At 46.5% G+C, this 25,802-nt stretch overlaps 1 protein-coding gene across 1 annotated transcript in view; it reads right to left on the bottom strand.

Annotated features, from left to right (window-relative positions):
• Positions 1-14,514: 14,514 nt before the first annotated feature.
• Positions 14,515-25,802, bottom strand: part of ATP1A1 (ATPase, Na+/K+ transporting, alpha 1 polypeptide) — a 29,650-nt gene continuing 18,362 nt past the window's right edge. The window contains exons 11-23 of the mRNA XM_012658471.1: positions 25,518-25,652; positions 24,867-25,059; positions 23,255-23,430; positions 22,139-22,275; positions 21,155-21,305; positions 20,402-20,570; positions 20,102-20,256; positions 19,587-19,710; positions 18,176-18,321; positions 17,942-18,072; positions 17,573-17,674; positions 15,318-15,409; positions 14,515-14,866 (exon numbers count right to left, since the gene is read on the bottom strand). Of these exons, the coding sequence (XP_012513925.1) occupies positions 14,838-14,866; positions 15,318-15,409; positions 17,573-17,674; positions 17,942-18,072; positions 18,176-18,321; positions 19,587-19,710; positions 20,102-20,256; positions 20,402-20,570; positions 21,155-21,305; positions 22,139-22,275; positions 23,255-23,430; positions 24,867-25,059; positions 25,518-25,652 (1,740 nt within the window). The 3' untranslated portion in view covers positions 14,515-14,837. The remainder of the gene's footprint in view (positions 14,867-15,317; positions 15,410-17,572; positions 17,675-17,941; positions 18,073-18,175; positions 18,322-19,586; positions 19,711-20,101; positions 20,257-20,401; positions 20,571-21,154; positions 21,306-22,138; positions 22,276-23,254; positions 23,431-24,866; positions 25,060-25,517; positions 25,653-25,802) is intronic.

Here is a 25,802-nt window from a genome sequence, read left to right as displayed (position 1 = left end):
TAAACAAGAAGCTGGACTGAGTTTCCATGTGATCTCTCACCCCAGAAACCCACACACTGACAGCAGAGTCAATCAGCAATATTTATGGGCCTCAGTGCTGCTGCTCATGGTGGCTGTCTCCCATAATCACATCTCTTTGTTCTTTTTTACCTTGTCGTCTGGAGGAGGAGGAATATGATCATTGATATTCTGTGGATTTGTGAACCATTTCACTTCTCCTAAAGTGAACTCTGTCCCACCCACCTTGTGACCCTTGGCCTCCCTCAGAACTCCATACAGGGGCTGAGAGTCAAGGTTACTCGTAAGCATAGACAGAGTAAGTGGCCACTCAGGGTCACCAGAAAAATCCTAACCTGCAGGAACCTTCCATACCTACATTCTGATGCCTGAAGGCCCAACATTAGGGCACAAAATTTTCAGTTTGAAGCTCTGATCCCAATTTAAAAGCAGATACTTTCAATGGAAGTGCATTTTAGATGTTTTCATGAAGAAAAAAAATGTTGGGATGTAAGTGGTAATGTTCCAAGCACCAAAACCCTCTCTAAGTCTCCCACGAAAAGCAGTTTGACAATAATACCGAAAGCCTTTAAATGTTCACACTCTGGCCTAGCAATTCCATTCCTGTGGATGTAATCTAAGGAAATTGGTCTAAATACTGAGAGGACTTTACACACCAGAATGTTTACGACAGAATAATTTATATTGGTGAAACTTTAGAAACCACTTGAATGTTAAACATTCGGAAGATATTCAGATAAATGATAACATATCCACCCAATGAAAAAATATCCTGTCATTAGAAATTATAGTTCGGAAGAATTTGTAATAGCATAGTGAAATGTTGATGTTACAAAGTGGAAAACGACCCTGGATTCACATTAGCATGGCATTTTTATCACAGCCATGTAAAATCCATACACAAAGAATTAGAATGAAACGAAATAAATGCAGATGGTAGCAATGGCTTGCTTGGTGGTAGAAGAAGTGCTGTTAAAATCATTCTATCATTCTTTGTATTTTCAAAATGTCGTGTGATGACTGTAATATTTCCGTAATCAAATACTAAGCGCGGAGCCGGTTCCTGGAGGACTCCCAGGTGCGGGCGGGCGGGTGATTTGGGAACCGTGCCCAAGACCAGGTCGGCTGGCTCGGGCCATGAGCCCTCAGGAATCACCTGAGGGCCCGGGGCGGAGGTGGCACTCTCGCTGGCCTAGGAGATCCTTTGCTCTCCCCGCCGGCCAGGCCTGGCTGGGTTCGAAGTCAAGGTCAGCTACAGGCAGCCCCAGGCTGTGCACCCGCCGCGAAGCGCCGGCCTCTGCGGAATGACCCTCGGCAGCCGCCGTAGCGCGGAGACCGATCTCCGCGTCCGGGTGCTGCGCGGAGAGACCCGCCTGAGCGGCACAGCCTTGGGGACTTGGCCCCCTCGTTTGTGACACAGGACATAACGGTGCCTACCTCACGGGCTGTGTGAGGACGGAATGAAATCGCGCATATGCAGTAATAAAGTGCTCATCACAGTGCCCGATCCCGGCATGGGCAGCCAGCCCGTTAGTGCGGGGGGCCTTTCCCAACCCAAAGAGGAGTTTCCTGGTGAACACCTGTCGAGGACACTGCATCGACGGAACAGTCCCAGTCAACACTCCTGCACCGCGCAGGGGACAGTTTGGGTTGCAGAGAGATACAAAGTCCCTTTAGAATAAGGATGGTGCTTCAGGGTTGTTAAAAGGATTAAATGAGATTTTTATCTCAGAGGATTAGCACAGGGGCAGGTGCTAAAATGAATCATTTTCTCTACCTCCACTGCCCTTTACAGCTAGACATCTGCAACGGTCTGCCCAGTAGGTCCCCTCCTTTGTTAACTAGAATTAGTGGTTGTGTCGTGAAGATTAAGTGAGAAAATACGCATACACAGAACCTGTCGTTTAACTAGGATTTGAGAAATGGTAGCAATTCTTTCTTCACTAAAATGATACACAAATTGCGCTATGGTACACACATACCCTGGCACACATTTCTTACGCATGAAGGTAAACAGAGAGAAGGCAGCTACTGTGTAAGTACAGAGAGCCCGAGGGGAGCCAGCCATACCCAGGCAGCCAGCAAAGCCTCGACAGGACTATACCAGGACCCTCTTCAGCGAATCTACTCTCTGCGGGCTCTTTGCATTTGCTGCACCCATCGGTTTCTACATCTGGGCTCGTCTGAACAAAACAAGTGCAGCACACACCAACAGTGGCACCCCTAAAAGCCAGCCCTCCTGGCAGCTGCAGGGCTTGCAACCTGTAGGTAAGTGGAGCACTCTAAATTAGCTTCTTGGAAACAGCCCACTCAGGGCCTGCGTGGATCAATCGCTCCTTCTCTCTTCTGGAAATCAGACTATGAAGTAAGAGAGAAAAGAAAATTGACATAAGCTGATTCCATTGTCCAAATGAAAGATATTTCACTTACATTTAAAGTGAATTGTAGTACCAGCTATATTTATAGAGCCCTTTCTTTTTGCAATCATGATGCTAAATACTCTGTAATTTCAGTTAATCCTCACGACCACCCTCACAATGTTCTGTCCATTTTACATATTGGAAAACTATTGTCTAAAAGATGTATTCAGTAAAAAAAAAGAAGAAGAAAAAGAAGAAGAAGAAATTTAAAAAAAAAGGAAAACTTACACTCAGAGGTTAAGAGAGATTTGTCAAAGGTCACAGCTAGTAAGCAGCACAGCCAGAATGTGAATCTGGGTTGACCCACATTCTAAATAGTGTGCTCTTCTGTAAATATTCTCTTCTTAAATAAAGTGCTTTCCATATCTTAATTTTCAAGGCCTCTAATAAAGCATTTTGCAAAATATATTTTCCAGGCAAGCCCTCCCACCCCCCCCAAAAAAACAGGCTGCCTTACCTAAATTTTATTCATCACAAACACATAATAGATGCATGCTGAATTTGTAAGCTTGGCACCACGGTTGACAGACTTTTTTGGTTAGAGAATTCAGCTGCAGGCCACCTGCTGCCCAGCCAAACCTTCAGAGCCAAGGCCAGAGGTACAAGGACCCCTGGTTCTGCAGTGGTGCTATGATATGGCCTCCTGCATCCTGCCTCAGATGGCTTTTCACCTATTCTAATGAATGCACTTCCCTTTCCCCACTGTTACTGAGACAAAATGTCCTATGCTCTCACCTTTATGCAGCTCCAGATGTTGGATTTAGTTTTTAAAAAATCTGCAGTACTGCAGCAGAAACGTGGTTCTGAGTCAGGGATGTGTATGTGTATGTGTGTCTGTGTGTGTGAAAGCCAGTCTCTCAGTCCCAGCTAAAAATGTGAAGCAGCCAGTCCGTACCAGGAATTGAGGACACCATATGCTTACATTTCTAGGTCTTCCTAAGAGTTATATAACTGCCCCTAAAGCCAGGGGGCAGGAGCGGGGCCAGCGTGGGAGACGTTTCCAAAGAGGAATGCTGAGGAAGGACTGACCTTGAGGAGACAGGGAGTTGCCAGGCCATGGAATGTTCCCAGCCTTGGGGCTTAAACAAAAACTGTATTCAGAGGGTGAGTGCTCTGTTGAGAACAAACCCTGTCTGTCTCCCTGCTTTGTCTTGGGGGCTTATCAAGGTGAGCCCTTACTCTGTGGGCTCACAGACGGTGTGGGCGCTGTGGGCACTGGGTATTGAATTTAGAAGTGGGCACAGCTGCCAGAGTAGGGCCCTAGTAATCCACCCAGCCATCTCTAATTAGCAGGCTTCAAGGCCCACAGTGTCCCAAGGGCCAGGCACAGGGGAGATAAGAGCTGTAGTCTCATCTATTCACAGAATAAGGCTGAGCAAGGCCTTCTGGGAGGAGAGCTGTGGGAGGAGACACAGCCAATCAACAAAGGTTTATCAAGAGCTCATTCTGTGGTCACCCTTGGGGCAGGGAGTTTATCTGATTGGCCCCATCCCATTGAGGGCCTCTGCACTGTGTTCTCTTCTAGAAAACACCTTTTCTACCACTCTCACTCCCTGCCCCTGTCTTATTGACTAAAGTCCATTATTCTTTCAGGCCTCAGTTCAGGGGTCTGAGACCTAGAGTGGTGTTTGTCAAACTGTGCGTCGTGACCCATTAGTAGTTTGTAAAATTAATTTAGTAGGTCACATCCAGTATTTAATAAAAAGAGAGAATAGAGACTATCTGAGCACATTAGACATAATAAAGTTAATCCATGTTTTAGCTATGTGTATGTTGAATCATGATATAAAAAGTAAGTCTTACTGGTAATTGCATTCAAAAAAATTTGAAAGCGTCTGGCTTAGAGGCTGTGTATCCATATCCTTCGCATTGAGAGTATCAGAAATGCTGGCTCAATCCAGTTTAGACAGGAAGTACATTTATTCTCTCACTTAAAAGGAAGTCCAGCAGGGTCATTGATACAGTGGCTCAACCATGCCACCAAGAATATGGAGCCTTCATGGTGGGTTTTATCCTCAGGCTGGCAGCAAGATGGCCACAGAAGCTCTGAGTTATATCCACCTGGGGTGGGCAGGGAGGAGAGATTAGATCTTCTTGTGTCTTCGAGGAGTGAGAAAATATTTCCTAGAAGTCCTCTGGCTGATTTCCCTATCTCAGTGGAGAATTAGCCACAGCACTAGTCCTAAACCCATCACTGGCAAGGCTTTATGTAAGTCCCATGAGTAGACAAGACTGAGCAGAGAGCCCTCTGCGGCTGGAGATAGGGGTGGATACCTGATCAAAAGGAGAATTCTGACCACGGACCAAGTGGCAGAATGGGAGAAGATGCTTGCAATGTCTAAAACCGACTAATATCTAGAATATACAAGAAATTCCTACAAATCAGAAAAAAGCAACCTCAATAGAAGAGGGGGTGAAAAACATGAACATGCAATTTATAGAAGAGTTCATCTTAAAATTTTACAAACATATGACAAAATACTCAAAACCATTGTTAATCACCAAAGAAAGATGAATTTAAATGAGACTTTACACCCGCTAGACTGACAACAAGTGGAAAGCTGGATAATTCCAATGGTTGGCAGGATGTGGGGACATGGGAACCCTCACCCAGTGCTGATGGGATTGTAGACTGGTGCAGCCATTCTGGAGGGCAGTCTGGCCTTCCTGATGAAATTATGTAAATGCATAGACCATGTGACCTGTAATTCTGCCCCTGGGACCTTCTCCCCATGTGTGCGGATGTTTACATAGCTTTATTTGTGGTGGAAGGGAGTGGCCTACCGCCAAGGTGTCCATTACTGTGAAAAAGAACAGGTCAATGTAGTGAGTGCACAACACATTAGACAGCAGGTAGAAGCAGTGGGTTGGGAATACCAACAGCAACATGGGTGGATCCTAAAAACAAAGTGTTTTGTTAAAAAAAAAAAAAGAGAGAGAGAGAAAGAATGAAAGAATCTACTTCGTGGTTATGAATTTTTTGAAAGGTTGTTTTCTGTTGGAGATGCATTCTGAGATGTTTAATGAATGAAATGACTCAATGTCTAAGGTCATCTTAAAACACTGAAGGAAAGAAGTGGGCTTGGAGAGGAGAGAAGAGATGAAACCAAATTGGCAAAATGTTGGTAATTGTTCAAATTAGGTGGTGGCTATGTGGAGGTTTGTTATATTGTTATTGCTACTTTTGTGTACCTTAGAGAATTTTCATAATAGTTTAAAAGTGCATACACGTATACACACACATGCAATACCCATGTTGCAAGAACACATTGAAATATAATAAAAAGATAAGCATTAAAGTGGTTGCCCATGGGTCAGAAGAAAGGAATGGGAGCTGGACATGGTGAAAAAAAGGGCAAAGAAAATAGAGAAAAGATTTGGTATTCCATCGGGAAGGCCCAGAAAAATTGGGATACCCCCGGTGGCGTGTGGGCTGGGTAAGGAAAAAGTGTGTGGGGGGTGTTTGGCAGGCAGCCAGGAGAGCCTGCCCAGTTCCCATCTTTATCTTCCCAAGGAGCCTCCTCCCTGCCCCTCCCTGCCCCCCAAGCATGGTTAGCTTCCTCCTGTGCTTTTCTATTGCACTGGGGGGCGTTTCCTGTTCTGGCACTTATCACACATCATTTTAAGACCTGCTCATTTCATTCTTCCCCTCCAGACTGTGACTAACAAAGTGGGCCTACGTGTTGGTTTTGCTCCATACTGTGTCACCAGCATGTGGCACAGGGTCCACCACATTGGGTGCACTCCGTAAAATTCATTTAACAGAAAACAATGGACAATGCCTGTTGGGTATTATCTCATGTTATTCTCATAACAACTCTATGAAGCAGGAAATAGTACATTGCCTATTTGATCAATAAGGAAATGGATGCTCAGAGCAGTTAAGAAACGTGCTTAAAGTAACATAGCAAAAGTGTGGCAGAGCCAGAATGCAGGCAGACCAGCTGCCATTGGAACCAGTATTCTCAGTCACTGCACCATACTGTCTTGAGGGAGGGATCGAGGCCAGTGGTGTTGAGGACAGAAGCTGACACACCTGAAGCACTTTGACAGCATCATCAGATACTCCCAAACCAAGAGCTGAATGTGGTGGTACAGGCTCTGGGACCTGCATGGTTGAGAAGAGAATGGAGTGATCAGAGAGACAGGGAACAAAGGAGAAGAGATTGATAGAAACAGCTGCAGAGGGCCAGCAAGTGAGTGTGATTGAATCTAAAAACATCTTCCCTAAAGTGTTGTGGGGCATGGTAGGCTGAGACCCAGCTCGCCCCATGGGTGATTCTCTTCCCTTCTAGGCAGTTTTTGTCAATGATTCTCAACTGGGCATGACTTTGCCCTCCAGTGGACATTTGGCAATGTCTGGAGACACTTTTCGTTGTTACAACTGGAGGGAGAAGAGTGGCTAATGGCATCGAGTGGGTAGAGGCCAGGAATGCTGTTAAACATGCCGTAATGCACGATGCCTAGGATAGCCCCCCAAAACAAAGAATTGCCCCACCCAAATGTTAACAGTGCAAGGTTGAGAAACCCTGCTCTAAACCTATCAATCATTCTTAACTTGCAAGATGGTGCTGATCACTCACTCTGCTTCTTATAGTCCTCCTCTCCCAGCTTCCGGAATCTTGAAATACAAGGACTTGGCAAAAACAGGATATTGTCAAGAGAAGCCTGAGTGTTGGCTGGGCCTGGGGAGTCTCACGTGGTGGCATTTCCTTGGCTGGCTGGTTACAGTCCAGGGCCGTTGCTCCATTCTGCCTTTCCACCCTCTGATGTCGTGTGCTGGTTAATGTTTAACGACTGGCTCTCTGGGAAAACAAGCCCTGATTTGTAGCATTTGACAGTTTCCATGGTGTAACTATTCCAGCCTTGGCCAATTTCAAGTTACTGATGTGACATCAACAGGATTGCAAAATTCCTGAAAATTTAACAAATGAGCTGGTAGAGCCAGTTCCCGCACCAGCCAGCTCCCGCACCAGCCAGCCGGGTTCCCACCTTCTTATCTTTCATATTCTCTCTTAAGCCACCCAAATGCTTGCTTACTGGATCCATGGCTTACCACAATAAAAGTTGACTTCCCCACTCACACAGTAGTCCAGCATGGGTATTCCTGACACAGTGGCTCTCCCGCATGGCCCTCCTCCACGCAGCAACTCAGGACCCAGGCTCCTGCGGTCCTGTGACTTACCTTCCTCCCGGCCAGTTGTTCTCAAACCTCAGTGTGCATCAGAATCACCTGGAGAGCTTAAAATGCAATTCTCCAGCATTTCTGACTCACGAGAGCCGGGATGGGGCCTGAGAATGTGCATTTTCTAACAAGTTCCCAGGCATTGTTGATATTGCTAGCTGGGGACACATTTTGAGAACCATTGCTCTAAGGCAATGATTCTTAAACTTGGTGGCACATTGGAGTCATCTGGGGAACTTTAATAAATCCTGATGCCTGGGTCCCACTTCCAGCAGTTCTGATTTAATGAGTCTAGTATACTTCCTGGGCACGGTAATGTTTAAAGCTCCATGTGTGATTTCAGTGTGCAGCCAAGGATGACAGCCATTGCTTTAGGGCCTTACTGTTTCTTCCACCATTGATGGTGGATGTAGAAAGAGATTGATTTTATGTGGAAGAGTTTTTAAGCCAGGTCTGGAAATGATGTATATATTAGACCAGGTCACATTCCGTCTTTGAGAACAGTCACATGGCTGCACCTCCATAGGGAGGGTGGGAAATGTCGTCAAGCTGGATGCTCAGGAAGAAAAGTGAGTTTGGTTTGTTGAACAACTAGTGAGTTGCTGCCGATACCTACTTACTAACTACTGCTTTGGAATAAGTATACCTAGCTGCATGCCCAAGCGTATGGACCCACAGGAATCCATGAGCCTACATTCGTGTGTGGGAGTCGCTGGCTTTCGAGTATGTCGAGATTATGTTTTGGGGTATGTTTTTTACTACCAATGGCAACACAGGGTGCTTTTACGTTCCTAAAAAGGGAGGCAGCTTGATGTGGCAGAAAGACTCAAGACTTGCAGATCTCTTCTCAAACACTTTCTCAACCACCTTTTATGAGTTAATTTTTTCTTTTTTTTCTTTTTCTTTCTTTTAATTTTTTCACGGGTCACTGTGGATGTGCAATCAACCACCTATTATAGGCTACTAACTTCTTTAAGCCTCAGTTTCCCTCTCTGCTAAGTGGGAATAATATCTACTTTTAGCTACTTCATAGGATGAAATGAAACGAATATAAAGCCCCAGCAACAGTACATGGTCAGTGACCGCTGCTTCCTCTTCCTTTCGAAAACATCGCCCTGCTGGCACCAGTGACCAGGGAACTGGAATCGGGACCTGTAAGGTCTCCGGGCTTCCCTCCTGGCAAACGCATGTGGGATGAAGAGCTGCCTTTGTGCATTTTGGGGTCTATTCTTTGGGAGAGAACCCGCACACAGAAGACTCTCGTTGTAGTAAAGGATAAAAGTATGTTTCTGAGACAATATTTAGTTGGCAATAATGTCCATACATGTCTGTCACTTTGGGAACACTAAAAACTTGAAACGAGTTTTAAATGGAGCGATTATTCATGCGACAGATTGTTCACGTTACCGAACAACCTCTTTAAACAGTTCAGCTTTCCTGTGCGCGAATTACCTATACTGCGTCAGGATTCCAAACGCGGAAGGGAAGGGAAGCGATCCCTGCTTTTTATAGCAGGCAGGGCTGGGAAGGACAGTGTTAAAACCTCTTGTCTACTGCAGAACAGTCACGAATGCAGAGGAGGCCTCTCTGCAGTGCACAGGAGGTAAGGGACACAGCCACCCCTCCGCTCACAGTTCTGTGTCCAGGTGGCCGCAGGCTGGGGAGCAGATCTGCCCATTCGCCTAATGAGTGAGGCAGCCCAGAGCTCGCCTGGGATTAGAGCCTCCCGCCTTCATGCTTCGCGGTTACGCAAGTTGCAGCTTGATCACCCAGCAGCTCCTGGGGGCAAATCCATTTGAGTAACTGTTCAACAGCATGTACTTAATTTCCAAGAAACTTTCCATGATGTTATGTTTTAACACCAACTCTAACCTTCCCTGTTCTTTGTTTTTTATAAAAACACTGCCCTTCTTCTGTTCTTGGCCCTGCTCTAGGTTTCTGCCATAGCACATATGTGTGCCAGGTACCAAGTGCTGGGAGCCCGGACTCCAAGCCCACCTCTGCCACTTAGTAGCTGTGTGACTTTAGGGAAGCTACTTCACTTCTCTGAGCCTCAGTTTTCACATTTGTGAAGTGGGTGCAGTTTAGCACATAACCTGGCACGTGACAATCACTATATAGTAAGTCCATTACATGGGGACACCGAGCAAGGTCGCCTAGGTTTATCTTCAGGACACACCTGGAGCACAGTTACAGTGAATATGTGTGCGGGCAGGTGTAGAAGGTAAAGTTCAACCTTTCACTGAACCTTCATGAAGGGCCAGGCACTGTGACAAACGCTTTGCGCATTTTCCTCCATTCAATCTTCGCGACAGCCTCATGAGGTAGGTATGACAGTCACCTCCTTTTTGCAGACAGAGAGAGGCTTAGAGAGACTTTGTGACTTGCCCAGATTGCCCGCCTAATAAGCTGAGGGACCAGGCTTCACAAATCTGCTGAGACCACCTCTCTCCCCAGACACACAAGTGAGGCAGGTAGAGGGTGAAAAAAAACCCGGTGCTTGCCCAAATCCCCATGTGGCCTCACAAGCAAGCCTGAGCCCAGCCAGGAGGCCCCCACACTCTGCAGGCACCTGAACATCTGTACGCTCAGGTCTGCCTCTAGGAGGGCGGCCCACAGTGTAACTGGCGGGAAACGTGAGACCCACCCGTTTGAGCCTTGCCTTCTCCTCTTAACCACATGTCATGGGCAAGGCCCCTCACCTCCTTGCCCTTCTCTTTAAGTAGGGAGCACTGACCCCTATGCTAAGTGCTACATTTTCCTTGTGAGGCACTGAGCTGAGCACTAGGGATAAAATGGAAAAGAGCAGATAGGTTCTGTGACCTCATAGAGCTTACAGGTTAGCAGGAAAAAATGGACAGTACATTAATAATTACTGAGTAATATAAATAATGAGTTAGAATTGTGAGTTCTATCAAGAAGTATGGAGTACTAATCAACTATCTAATGGGAGATTGCAATCCAGTTGTGGGGTGTCAAGGATTTCTTGTGAGATCATTTGAGGCCCAGGACAGGGATTAAAAAGCTCTGGAGGTCAGGTGCAGTGGCTCAGGCCTGTAATCCTAGCACTCTGGGAGGCTGAGGCAGGAGGATCACTGGAGGTCAGGAGTTCGAGACCAGCCTGAGCAAGAGTGAGATCCCCGTCTCTACAAAACAATAGAAAAATTAGCTGGGTATGGTGGTGCATGCCTGTAGTCCCAGCTTCTCGGAAGACTGAGGCAGGGGGATGACTTGAGCCTGGGAGTTTGAGGTGGCAGTGAGCTATGATGACGCCATTGCACTCTATCCCCAGGACGGAGTGAGACCCTATCTCAAAAACAAACAAATGAAAAAGCTCTGGAACCCAGGCAGGTCCAGGGACCAGCATCTCTCTGTGTCTCTGTCTCTTTATGGATCTCCCCCTTCTTTGCCTGCCACGGTGCCCTACTCAACTTTATAACATCCTAGTTCCACACTTGACTCATTCTTACACTCTAAAATTTCAAACTTCAAAGTCTTGAGACAGATGGAGAGGCCTTAACTCAACCAGGCTTGGTGGCAAGCCTGGGCATGGGCTTTGCTTGGGTGATGTGTCAGCCCTGGGCCAAGAAACAGAGTTTCAAAGTGAGAGTGAAATGCTAAAATTATGGCAGCTTGGGCAACAGAAAGGTGAGCAAGCATTCATTCATTCAGTAAACATAGATTATATTAGATGTCAAGGAGGGTACAACCTGGTCCACATCCTCAGGGAACTCATAGTCTATCAGGGAACACGCAATGAAACGGAGGTGTAAGTGCTATAGCAAGGTGTGCAAAAGTGAGGACCCCACTGAGTGTTTCTCAACGAGGAGACTTACAGGGTACCCAGGAACTGAGTGGATCGGCCAGGTGAACGAAGGTTGGTGGAAGGTGGGTGGGTTGGGAGAATGCCAAAGGGACAGCAGGGCAGCAGAGGAAAGGGTGGGTGGCATATTAGGGGACTGCACGGGAGTTCGAGTGGCCAAGCAGAGATGGGTGTTTGTGCTGGGTTTGGGGTGAAGATGCTCGGATGGTGGAGAGAGGCAGCCTGGTGGAGTCTGGGGGAGGGATTAGAGAGCCATTGTTCTTAGACATTGGGGTGCTTCAGAATCACCAGTAAGGCTTACTTAAACAGATTGCTGGGTCCCACCTCCAGAGTTTCTGATTCAGTCGTCTGTGTCAGAATTTCTATTAGAAATTTGCACTTCTAAGCAGTTCACAGATGATGCTGATGCTGCTAGTCCAGGGACACGTTGAGAACCACTGGATTAGAGACAGGCAGAAAAGGAGCCCGGGAGGGGCCGGTGCACACACCCAGATGTGGAGGGCAGCGGCAACAGAGAAATGATTTGTTGAGCGCCAGCCACTGATTCTCTTTACATATAATCTCAATTATTGTAACAACTGCGAAGCATCATCCTGATTCTAGAGTTAATGAAGCAAAAAGAGGTGAAGTTATATGTCCATGGTCATTCTGTGACAGGGCCACTAACCGTGCCAAGGCTATTAAAAGACACAAAATCCACGTTCCCAGCCACCACACTGGAATCCATAGCAACTGGTGATTCATTGGGTGGTGGGGCCACGGCAAGGAGAGAGAGGTCTCACCTACCTTCCAGGCTTCTGGCTTGGAATGGGCTGATGGCACTGCCTAGAGCCCATTCATCTGTGGGATCTCAAACATTCTGAGCAAATGCAGACGTCCAGGACACAAGTGGATTTGTGAGTCTGGGGCTCGGGAGAGAGGACCAGACCAGACTTAGAATTACCCAGGAAGACTATGAAGCAGGGAGAAGCGGGGGCCCTTCCTGAGGAACTGAGCTGTTGAGGAGCAGGTGGAGGAGGCTAAGCACTGAGGAGCGGGCAGAGACAGTGACAGGAAGGAAGGAGTCCAGTGTCAGGAAGGGTACGAAGAACGGCATGGGTGCAGCAGAGGCCAAGAGAGGACTAAGAAGTTTCACCGGACCCAACAATCGGGAGGTCAGTGGTGACCTCAACCAGACAATTGCGGTGGACTGGTGTTAACGGGAGACGGAGGCAGCAGAGGGGGGACCGGGAGGCGAGCAAGTAGAGGGAAGGGGTGCTGACTCTTCTTAGAAGCTTGTCCATGAAGGGAAACAGAGGCAGGTGACAACTAGACAAAGGGGTCATGAAATACAAATCTAAATGCTGAAAGGACCAGTAAGGAAGTTGAAAATAACCAGTGAGGGCTCATACACTGGGATGGTCAGCAAAGGCATGTGGTCGAATCTCAGGAGGGCGTTTAAGAGGGGGTCAGATGCAGCCATCTGGAGGGAGTTGTCAGGCCGAGGGTTGCTGTGAGCTGTTTCTGTTCTGGCTGCGGGGTGGTTTTAGCCGCTGACAAGGCTAACGTGAGAGTCTGAGTGTGAAGAGGTAGAGATGAGAGCCTCAGCACTCACTTGGGATTTTAGAAAGCTTAGAGAGCTCCTGCCCTTAGGAGGCCTGGTTTTGGGGCCAGCTTTCCCCTGGATAGCAGCTCACTTATCTGCTTTTTCTAGATCAAAAATTTGGCTGTAAAACTTTTCATTCAAAGGATTGTCAAGTAGAAAAGGGGAGAAATGTTCTGGTGGAAAAGGGGATGGGAAGTCCAAAGCCTCCCGTTCGTCCTGCCCCTCCACAAAGTTTCCCAGACGAGGGCTCCATACGGCAGTTGGAGAAGCCCTGGCCTGGACGCCTTCTGGGGTCCCCCGTTCAGAGGCTAAGGTCTCAGCTGCCTCAAATTCTTTTCAGTCGGGATACACCCATGACCTTCATCATAAGTGCATGTCCACTGGTCTGAACAAATGGCTGTCTCCAAAGATGACTTGCCTACAAGCACAGAGATCATCCCTGGGAAAGTGCCCCCCAAAGGGGGAGTTAGACTAAGAAGTCACGGATCACCCTGCCTTCCCAGTTCCTGCAGCTGGAGGGGTGGGGGCAGAAACCACCAGCATCAGTCCTGGGAATCGCACCTGTGCCCCTCCCCACCTCTGCACAGCTTGGGAGTGAGCGGCGCTGGAGTAGCATGAGGCACGTGGTCATGTGGCAGATCACGATCAGTGTCTGGTGCCAGAAGTAAGGACTCCTTGTTATATTTGCTTAAAGGCAACACTCAGCAGTGACAGCCTCGGAGAACACAGTCAGATGACAACACTTGGGGACAACTAGTGACTGAGAAGCCTTTTACAACTCTGAAGGTGGGAGGTGTTCTCAGACTTGACCCTGAAGTAAACATCTCATTCATCCTGTTCTTAAGTGCCTGCTGGCACATAACCACTTTTGACATGGTGCCATTTGATGCTAAATTAGGAACAAGTCATATGGGAGCAGGGGACCCACTCTGATGAACACACATGCCCAGGCAGACCATATATCGCTGCTTCTCAAATAAACCTCGCTCTAGAGACACTTGAGGCTACTGTGGTGGTGATCCTTAGAGAGAAAGCAGGAAGGTCTGAGTCCTGGGACTCAGGTTGGCAGAGCAGGGCCTCATCTGCAGTTTGTTATATTCTCACGGTCTGTAAATTCTTCAGGAGAGGTGTTTTTCCACCAAGCAGCTAGACACTAAGGCAGCAGGTAGAGTTACAGCCATACCACCCAAGGTAGAGCCCAGGAAAATGGGTCAGCTGAGTTCATCTACTCTGAATAAAAGAGCATGGGCAGAATGTTCCCTCTTAGCCAGTGGGTCTCAAACTTGAGTGTGAATCAAAATCGCCTGAGAGTTTATTCAGCCACACTGCTGATCAGTCTGACTCCGTGGGTGTGGGCTTGCCTTCCTAACAAGCTCGCAGGTGACACCATCAGCTGCTGGTGTGGGGACCACACACTAAGAACCACAGCTCCAGATCACATACAGACACCTGTGCCAAGGAAGTGACGAGGGCACAGATAAACTCCGTTATAATAGCCATCTTTATTGTAAAAATCCAGATATAAAATGTATTCTTTCAGTCTTTCCGGGTTCTCCTTTTTTACAAAAACAAAAAGGCACGTAAAAACCTTCCCCGCTGTCATTTCCACAGATGGATGTTGTTCAGGCAGCCCCCCCCCTCCCCCCGAGTGGCTACATGCTTCATTCCAGGGCGTCGCTTCCCCCACATGCGTCGGTGCTTTCCTACCAGGGTAGAGTTCCGAGCTCCAAGACTGAAGTACACAAAGGGGGTGGGGGTGGATGCAGGGTGCGTGGCATTGATGCTCCACGGTGTGCAGGGCAGGGGCTAGTAGTAGGTTTCCTTCTCCACCCAGCCTGCGGGTGGCAGAGAGAGAGAAGACAGACCACAGTAAGTCCTCCTCGAGCCAGCATCCCAGCGGGGAAACAGGGACGAAAATCAGCCCGAGAACAATGGGGGTTGGCGGGGGGTTAAAATCCAAGTGCAACATGGGACCTCCATTGTATTTGTTTAGACATTGTTGGGAATACCACGTTAGCTGTAACGATGGTCTAGGTTTCTGACAGTTTTTCACTGCATCGTATTTACTTTGTATTTTAAAGTCCAAAATACGGTCCGTTCTCAAACTCTAGTTGAGATCTACATTGGGAGGATGTGACCATACAGTTTGCTGGTGCGGCAGCCTTAGCCAATCAGACTGAGCTCGGGGAGCCCAGACACTTCGGTGGAAAGAACAAAAGCCAACAGAACTACAGCCCCCCCAACCCCCGTACCCCCCTCGACCAAAGTTAAAATGCCCATAATTACCGCCAGGGCGTCGCCTGATGATAAGTTTTCTGACTTCGTCATATACGAAGATGAGGAGAGAGTAGGGGAAGGCACAGAACCACCAGGTAGGTCTGGAAACAGAATCAAGTGCCAATTTATACATACGTGAAGACAATTCAAAGGAAGAAAGGGAAATTGCACGTCACCATAGTGACAGGAGAGAAGCCAAATACAGTCACAGTTAACCACTGAGTCAGTAACAGAATGAATAAAAATGGCTTAAAAATAGATTGCTGCTCTGTGTGCCCGGGGCCTAGAGATGAAGAAAGCAGTGTGCAGACTTTTACAAAGGAATCCCTACCCACCTTCAGTTTGGTTTTCATAAGAATCGGTTTATAAGGTGAGCTGAGTACATTTTCTGTTGACAATCCCAGGGCAACTGGACATTTTCTTTCTATCATTTCTAAAGGTTTAAGAAGCTTTTGAGTCCATCTGCCTAATGTCTTAGCATTTGAAGAAACAGACCTGCCAGCATGGGTCAAAACTAGTTTATTCGTCCCCTAAATTTGGTTTGTGACAATGGAATTTGGGACAGCCAGCTGCGTGTTCTGAGTCCTAGACCTGAGGGCCCTAACAGATCACAAAGACCTTCAAGGGGCCCAGAGGCTGCTGCCACACAGTCCCGGGCCTGCAGACAGGATCTGGGCAGCCTCCGTGGTCACCAGCTCCTGCCATTGTGTGACAAAGGCTATCCCTGGGCAGGATTCTGGTGGGCTCCTCCTCTTCTTCCTGGGTGTCTGTGACAGCAGCTAAGAGACAACCTCATTTGACTCAGCCACCAAGTAAAACTGGACAGAACCCATCAGGAACAAATTCTCTAGTGGTAACCAAAGACTGAAGGACCCAGAAGATGAACATGTCCCTCTTTTGGTGTGGTTTTCCACTTCAGCCTTTTAGAAATCTCTGTGACCTCTCCTGGCCTCCTTTTGATAACAGTGGCCCAAGCTGATGGAATTCATCTTGGACATGGCTTCCCCTGCTGTATGCCAGCTCTGTGCAGGGTGCTGGGGATACAAGAACAAAGACACTGTGGCCCATGCCTTCAAGATTATAATCTCATGGGAAGCAGATATGACAAGTAACAAGTAATGCCAAAGAGGTGATGCTGCACAGGCCCAGGAGGACAAGAGCCCATGGGGACAAGCTCCAAGGAAATCATCCCTGAAGGACTATTAGGATTGATGGGGTGGGAGGGAACAGCAGAGGGACCCCAGAGGGAGGGAGCACCTTACGAAATACATAGGCAGTGGAAGAGAATACTGAATTCGCCTAACATGAGCTTGGGTGGGTAAAAAACAAAGCTGCAAAGACGGACGGGACGATGAGGCAGACCCCGGATGCCTGTCTCACCCAGACCACAGACGGTGTGTGCAAGAACCCACCAGCAGGCGAATGAGGCCGCTGGGTTTGATTACTTTAGGCATAAGATCAGTGGAAGGAAGTGCTGGCAAGAGGCCAGGTAGGATGGTCCAGATGGGTCTGAGCAAGGACGGGACGGTGGGGATTCAAAGCAGACTGATGCTTTCAACCAAAAGCGTTTCTGAAGGGACCTGTGCTAATGGGTCCCACGTTCTGTGGCTTAGCATATTTTAATCAAGTTGCAGCTGTCTAACCTCAAGCAGCTACCAGACTGTATCACCAAACAAACTGAAATGTTGCAAAAAGCTACTGGAGTTTGTGGTAAACCCTCTATGTGAAAACATAAGTCTATACGAAGGGCAAAGCCATTCAGTGTTTAAGGCCAGTCTGGTTCTGACCAAAGACCAGTGGTATGCTCCCTGTGATCAACTCTATCTGTGATTGATTATAGGGTAAAAGGGACTTCACATCTGCTTCTCCAACCTTCTTTCTTTGAAACCAAAGGATTCAGAGCCCCAGAAAGGTGGAGGGCTTGCGCTGGGGCAGTGACTAGGTAAGCAAATCAAGACTTCAGCCTGGGCTCCCACGCCCCAGGATGCCCTAGCCAGCCTCAAAAGACAATGGGCCTATGGCTACGGAGCACCTGAGTGCTCACTGTGTTTAGCTGTTCCAAGGTACCAGAGCCTGTCTGGCCCCTTCTTATCTTGGGGCAAATCTTATGTACTGACAAATCAAGTTTTCCTAAGTTCCCATTCTATAGGAATTCTTGTACATACCACTCAAAATCTGAAAATAGTTATTAATGCATGTCACAAGGGGGAAAGCCACACATACTACTGAACACTCTTTTGGGGGCTACAATAAAATCAACTTACTTGAGGGGATACATCCTAAGGGCAACACCCATTCCAGGGCAGTAGGAAAGGAAAGCAGCAAGGGCTGTCTCTTCAAAGAGGCCAAATATTAAGATCTTGTTCCTAAAATTAAAGGGGAGAAAAGCTTAAAAGATGCAAATAGATTTATCTTCTAATGCTATGTGTTAAATGGCAGATCGATACTTAGGTAATTAGAGGTTAGATGAAAAAACTAGAAAATAACATTTTGTTTCCTAAATTTGATCCAAAAACTAGAGATTCTAGAAACTTGGCTATTTTTGTCAGATGCTGGGTTTTTTTGCAAAGCGTTTGATATCACCAGATCCCTTTTTTTGGGCCGGGGCCCATGACATGTCCTTCCTCACTCACTTCATCCCCTGCTGGAAGACTGAATTCCTCCTGGTCTTACAGATGATCAAGTCAGCCCACTGCACCACCACGATACTGACGAAGAAGGCTGTGTGGCAGGTGAACTCCACGATTTTCCTTTGCTCATAGGTCTGAAATGCAAAAGGCAGCCAGATGAGATGTGGTCTTCACCCGCATGGCTGGTGGCAGTGTGGGCTTGAGGAGCTCCGGCACTGGGGAGAGGCCCCTACTCACCCACTGCTGTCCATAGCTGTCTTCCACGTCGTTGATCCAGCGGTCATCCCAGTCCACTCGGAGGCCCAGCAGGTGAATCGGGAGGAAGCCATTCTCAGCCAGAATCACAAAGTAAGTGAAGAAGCCCCCCAGGGCCTGGATCATACCTGAGGAGTTGGGAAAACAACGTTAATGCTAGGGCCTCATGCAAGGGCATCTCTACCCCCTTCATCTGATTACTGCAGCAGGCCCGGGAGAGACATAGGGAGGCTTTTATCACTGGTTGATAAAGGCAAAAAAGAGAGTTGCTTGGTCATACATGGGCTAAGAGGGAATGGACGGAGGACTCCAGGGGTTCACACCAAGCTCAGGGCCCTCATCTATTTTTTACTCACTTTTTAGAGCTTAAAAGAAGGCACACATGCCTTGCTCTTAAGACAATCTACGTCTACTATGTGATCATCTGCTGCTTTTTTTTTTTTTTTTTTTTGCTTTTTTTTTTTTTTTTTTGAGACAGAGTCTCGCTCTGTTGCCCAGGCTAGAGTGCCGTGATGTCATCACAGCTCACAGCAACCTCAGACTCCCAAGTGATCCTTCTGCCTCAGTCTCCCGAGTAGTTGGGATAATAGGTGCGTACCACCGTTCTCGGCCTGATCATCTCCTCCTGTTAGGGGAAATCCACTTCCCTCCCTCTTAAAATTAGGTCTTCTTGAAGAAGGTCGGGATGGGCTACCATCCAATTACTTTGCTGCCAACAACAGTCTAATGAATCTTTGCCATAATTTCCATAATGTACCAATCTATTCTACTTTACCCGCGTGTTCACAGTGAAGCAACCAAAAGAACAAGCTGCTCACGGTGGCTTCACCAGGTTCCCTTGAAAGAGATTTGGCAGAGGATTTAAACACAGGGCATTTTGACTGCCCCCCACCTAAACCACCTGTTAGCCGGTCAGGCTCTGCTGGTGGAGCAGAAATCAACAGGAGGGGCGTGCGGGTGCAGGCCTACCAGCTAAACCTTCAAAGCCGCGATTTCTTCAATGCCTAAGTCTTCATCCAAATTAGTGACAGATAAGTGTGTTGCTCCAGGGAAAGCCACCTTTGAGTCAATGCACGTAGTTTCTTAGAACAATGCTCGGTGTCCCGCAAGGCTCAGTGAACAAGGACATCATCAGTTCTCAGGCAGACCTGAGCCCAGTCACAGCGTGCTCAGTCTAAAGAACTACAGTTTCCACAAAAAAGTAACTGTGCAAACTGCAAAAGATTTACTCTCATGTGGAATCTGGGAAAACTCCACAGTCTCACGCTCTGTTATGGCTCACTTGAAAACTGCCCCGGATGTGAAGTCTCAGAAGTCAGCCTCGATCTGAGGTAGCCGTGATCGCTATAGAATTGTTAAATCTGCCACCTTCCTGCTCAATGCTGGGGCTTACCTATCTGTCCGTAGGCCATGCTGATCAGCCGCTCGTTCACAAGTTTGTCTGTTTTGGGATTTCTGGGCTGTCTCTTCATGATGTCACTCTCAGCTTGCTCGTAAGCCAGGGAGATGGCAGGAACCTGGGGTACGAGGGGAAAGAAGGAATTGAAAGTTACCCAAAACAAGGAAGCTAATATTATGACCTTCTGCTATAAAATTCTTGCCCTCCCTTTTAAAAATCTGTTTTTAAACAGAGAAAATATTACAGGTCTCATGTTTAAAAAAAAGGCAAATATCAAAAAAAAAATTTCCCATCCAATAAATAAGCATGAACTGTTCCCTTGAAGAATGATAACACTAATTCTTGATGCTGAGAACTGGGACACACCCTGGATATTGCTCTGAGAATTTCTTTTCCTAAAGCCAGGCTTGTGGATCCCAGGAACACCATAGTGACCACTGACCCGGCGAATGAGGCCATGGCCCATAGCTTACCACCACTGACGTGTGGACACTGTCACACTCACTCACCATGTCAGTGCCCAAGTCGATGCAGAGGATGGTGACAGTCCCCAGTGGTAGTGGAATGTTTGCAATAATAAATATCAGGAAGGGGGTGATCTCTGGAATGTTACTGGTTAGGGTGTAAGCAATGGATTTCTTCAAGTTATCAAAGATCAGACGACCTATGAAAGCAAGATTTGTTTACTGTGTAGCTCAAGAGACAGGCTGACTAGAAACTAAACATATCCAATAAGTGTACACAAACGGACACTGAATGGCAGTATCTGGATGAGTGTTGGGCAAGCACCTTAAATACAGCGCTCTCACCTTCCTCTACTCCAGTCACAATTGAGGCAAAGTTGTCATCCAGAAGAATCATGTCAGCAGCTTGCTTAGACACATCTGAGCCAGCAATCCCCATAGCAACCCCAATGTCCGCTTTCTTCAAAGCTGGAGAGTCATTTACACCGTCACCGGTGACAGCCACGATGGCACCCTACCCAGAAAAGAAGGGGCTGGGTTAGTAGAGTCATTCATGACAGCGATGGAAACGAGTGAGATGCGTGCCTCCAGCCGGTGCTCGTGACTGACACTAAGACTGTGTGTCTGAACCGGCTCAGCCAAGTACCCACACAGGCCCCACCAGATAACAGACTCGAGACGCGATGGCAAACGTACTCTCCCCATGTTAACAAGGGCTGCTCGAAGGATGACTCTGGTGAGTGGCACTCCGGGGAACCCCATTTCTGTATGCATGCTCCCTAGTTTTTCAAGGTAGGGGACAAGAGTGTCCTGGCCATCCACATCTTCACTGTACATACTAGGACCCCATACTGCTAGTCCAAGGGACTCCACTGGGGGCTCTGGCGCCGAGCCGCAGGAGACCTGTACTATACAGTGCTTCTGGCACTACGACGTTAATAGGTCATCCTTTCTGGGCCCAGGTGCTTCCCGCAGGCATCTACACACTGAGCCTAGAAAGCTGGGTATGTTTCCGCCACTGCTGCTGTGCTTCCGCTGGAACTCAATGCCTGAGGTCCCTCCCTGCCTGCAGCAGTCTGACCCCGCTGGCTCGCTGACCTGTCTCTGGCAGCCTTCCACGATGATGAGCTTCTGCTGAGGGGAGGTCCTGGCAAACACAATCTCCGTGTGGTACTTCAAAATCTCGTCCAGTTGCTCCGAGGTCATGTCCTTCAGGTCACTGCCATGTACCACGCAGGCCTTGGCATCTCTGGAATTAGGACCAAAAAATAAAGTCACTCATCGTATCACCGGCACGATGTCCATCACTTCAAGAGGGGACATTGTTATATGTACACTTTGTAAATAACACAAAGACAGAAGGCATTTCCCCCAGTATGTGCTATAAAAGCTATTATCCATGTAGTATTTTACAGGTTACCAAGCATTTTCGTACACTTTGTCTCACTGGAGGCTCACAACAACTTGTGGGGCAAGGCCTGTTTGTCATCTTCCTTTTCCTCACCTTTATTAGACATACTAAAATAATATAACCAAGTTTTAGAAAGTGGTAGAGGTGATAAAAGACCAAACCTTCCCCTAACCCTGAAGTAGGGTGAGAGGGCCCTAAAACATAAAAACAAAAAACTAATTTGCTCTGTTATCCATTTTACTTTATTGCCCAATTTTTCCTTTCTTGGCCTGAACTACCTGAGCAACTGTCCTTTCTTATTTTGTTTTGTTAGTGTGGACCTGGATATTGTCAAGGTGCTAAGCAGTATAGCTTAAGTGGTTAACAGCATGAAATCGGAGCTAAGCTAGGCTGAGTTTTGCATTTATTGCGTGACTTCACCAGGTCTGACGTACTCTGAACCTCTCCCAGGCTCTGTAAAGTGGGAGTAATATAACACCTAAGCGTTGGTTATTACGGCTTGCTTTTACTTACAACCCTCTGTAGGAATGACAAGACTGCTTTCTCATAGTGCAGGTTCATGCCCTACTCAGAACAAGCCCAGGGGCGAACCATGACAGAAGCAAGCTAAAGGTTTCAAACCACCACTATTTGCTTGTTCACAGCAAACTGATGTGAGCTTCCAGCCTTACCTGGGGTTCACCTGGCTGACTGGGATGTTGAGGCGAGCAGCGATGTCTTCCACGGTCTCATTGCCTTCTGAGATGATGCCCACACCTTTGGCGATGGCTTTGGCTGTGATTGGATGGTCTCCCGTGACCATGATGACCTGTAATAAGAAACAGGACAATCTGCTGAAGACAACTGCCAAGGAAAGGACCTTAAAAAGTCTGCGTGTCAGTAGGCAAGAATAAATATTAAGGATGATTGAGCTTAGAATATCAAAAGCAAAAGAATGCAAATATAAAACTAATAAACATCTACGAGCCCCAAATATAAACATATGTATTCACAGAAAGAAAACACAAAGCCAACACCCAGATTTTATCTTGGTGTATGATACATAATACCTTTTTTTTCTTTTACACAGTCACATAAAAATACACAGAGTTACTAAAACCAGCAAAAAATGATAAAAATTCGATGCCGGTGAGATTGTAAAGGTATCAAGTATTATTGCTATTAGCATTCTCACACTGGCTCAATTTTGGGTAACAGCAATATGTAACAAGAATTCAGAATTGTTACTATTCTTTTTGATCTAATGATTATACTCAGAATATATTTTAAAAGAAATCGTCAAAAAGTGGTAGGGGAATATTTTCCCTAAGTTTTTCAGAGCAGTATTACTCATGAGAATGGAAAAACAGAAACAAATCAAATACGCGGCAACACAATATTAGTACACCCGAATAATATTTAGCTACTTAAAGAATTAAGACAGATACACAGAGACAAACATTCACTGAAAAAGTCAGTTGAAAACAGACATGCCATTCACTGCATAAGGTTTATTAATTTAGAATAATAAAAGTATTTCAAAATTTAAAACTTTAAGACTTTTGCTCTTTTTATCTTGCTTACATTTCTTTTTTAAAGAAGTGTTTTCTCTTTAATCTCTCATCTGCTGTTTACACCAACATTGTAATACTATTTGATCTTTTCTTTTGCAAGTAAACTTGCGAGATGAGAAATTAATACACCAGGTAGGAAAAACGGCTGTCCACCTGGACCTCAAGGGGCAACATTTACTAACTAGGGTGCCCAAGGCACTAAGAAACCAAGCTAAGATGGCGTCCAGGTACTACCTTAATTCCAGCACTTCGGCATTTGCCCACAGCATCGGGAACAGCTGCCCGTGGAGGGTCGATCATGGAGATGAGCCCAACAAAGCAGAGATTATCAATAGGGAAATTCACATCATCGGTGTCAAACTGGAACCCTTCAGGAAACTGTTCATCCGGCAGAAAGAGGTGGCAAAAACCTGCAAAGAGGGCAGGGAGCCTTTGCAGATTCTCAGTGCTGTCGACAGTAGCAGGATGATGGCAGCCTGCTGTCCCCTATGTCTGCCTCCAGCTGGATGTTTGGTTCGGAATATTTTTAAAAAGTCTATAGTTTTACGACAGAATGAAGGTTTTGTTGAACATTTATGAATGATATAGAATTACTGAAAGAAAAAAAAATTCAAAAGACAGAATCCATCACACCAAGAGACACAGGAATTGTATGATGTGGAGAAGAGTGAATTGCTAACACTAATTCTGAGCACTGGGATGTTAGGGGTCTAGACCTACCCACTGATCAGAGGTAATCTGGATTTAGCAAATCATGTGATTATCTGTTTCAGCTACTTTCTCTGGAAAAAATTAGGTTACATCTCTGCTCACTTGTTCATTTAACCAAAATATATTACTGAGCACCAATATGGAGCATGATGCTAGCTACTTTAAGGATTAATGCAGATCAGATACATTCTGCCCAAGGGATTCATCACGTAGTATCATATTATAGTTAACGCACGAATCAGGATAATTGACATCCCTTTCAATTTTGCATGAAGGTTACAATGATCTTTGAAGTGGTATAAGGTGCCATATGGACTCGAACAAAAGAGACTCCTTCTACTTTGGGGTGGTAGAGCAAAAAAATCACTTAAGAGAAGATAGTGATCTTTAAGTTACATAGACACATATGAAAGACACCATGAATTAGACACGAGGAAAAGGGTAAGAACCAGAGTATGAGATGAGGTCATCAGTTCTAAGTTATCCAAGTTAAGGAAAATAGGGAGAATTACATAAATAATAGATTTATATCGGTCAATCTACAAAATATTATAAATGCCAATTTCCCAAATAATGCAACAAGGAGTGGAAACAAACTTCTAAACCTCAGTGGCTGTCAGGGTAGAAAAGATAAGTAGCATCTTAGAGTAAAAGTTTACTGTTAGTCTAGTTTATGAGCCGAGTGCAAAAGTTCCTATGTAAATTCACAACCATTCGAAGGCAGTCAGGAAATGGGTGCACTCTAGATGCACTAAGAATTACTTAATTTTAATTTAATTAAGCTTATTGATCATAGCCATAGCAACAAAGGTTGGATAATAAAGATTCCCTTCCCTCATTTTTTTTTTTAAACAAACAGAACTGAATGGCATGAGACCAAAGGTCTAAGTACGAGTCAGAAGCAAACCATCAGGACCTTGTTTCCCGCAGCCCGATACACTTAACATTTCTCCAGCACTTAGTGTTTTCAAAATAATAGGAGAAAAATATAAACAGGTAGGAGGATTGCCCCAGAAAAGACTTAGAGGAAAGTCAGCAAGACGTAGAGGTGAGTGGGATCAGTTGTAACTGTTACCAGACTAGACAGCCTGACAGAGACGTGCCCGGGTGCTTGGTTACCAGGCCGTCCACCTACCTAGCACTCGCTCTCCGAGGCCACCCAGCTCCAGGTAGGCGTTCTGAAAGGCGTCTTTCAGCTCCTCATCCAGGGGCTGCTCCTTGCCGTGGAGAAGAATAGAGCTGCAACGGTCCAGGATCCTTTCGGGAGCGCCCTTCATCACCAACAGGTGCCGGGGCTCAGACGTGTTGGGGTTCTTGTGAATGGACAACTGTGAAGGACCATTCAGATGTAAACATCGGGTGGGTGGATGTGGCAGTCCATGGAGGAAAACAAATCTTCACTTACCATTTAGTATTCATTACAAAACAAACAAACAAACAAACCAATACCTCCCAAGATCCCTTCTTTTTGAGCTTTGTTCACATACAAAATTTTCCTGAAGAAAATTTCAGAACAAAGGGATTGGCATGTATTTGTGCATCTACCCCATACCACTCCAAACTCCAAATACGTATTCAAAAGAACCCACGTGATATTTCGGAAGAGGTTTCATTTATCTACTGATATTCGTCTAAATTAGAATTTCCCGTATGTAGTCACGGTAAAATTTAAAGTTAAAGCTTGTAAAACTCCAAAAGGGCGAATATTTCTTCCTCCAATTTATGTGCCTCCCCCCTTGGTCCCCAGCCTGCCCTCGCCCGCTGCACGACCCCTTGACCGTCAGACCTGGTACTTGTTGGTGGAGTTGAAGGGTATCTCTACTATTTTGGCGTATCTTTCTCTCATCTCCTTCACAGAACCACAGCACAGCTCGATGCATTTTAAGAGCGCTGACTCAGAGGCATCTCCTGCAACAGCCCGCTGTGAACAGAGACATCCTCTGTTAATTACCCCATACAATTTCACCAAGGAACCACTGAACAACAGGAAAAATAACTCCAGACCATATTCCAATCTTGTGAGAGGTAGGAAAGGACAGGAGGGGAGGAAGCAGCGGTGTGGGGAGTGGCC

This window comes from Propithecus coquereli, unplaced genomic scaffold, assembly GCF_000956105.1.
Source record: "Propithecus coquereli isolate 6110/MARCELLA unplaced genomic scaffold, Pcoq_1.0 Scaffold589, whole genome shotgun sequence".
Classification (NCBI taxonomy): domain Eukaryota; kingdom Metazoa; phylum Chordata; class Mammalia; order Primates; family Indriidae; genus Propithecus; species Propithecus coquereli.
The sequence above is the reverse complement of the archived record's forward strand: the minus strand, read 5'-3'. Positions and strand labels throughout refer to the sequence as shown.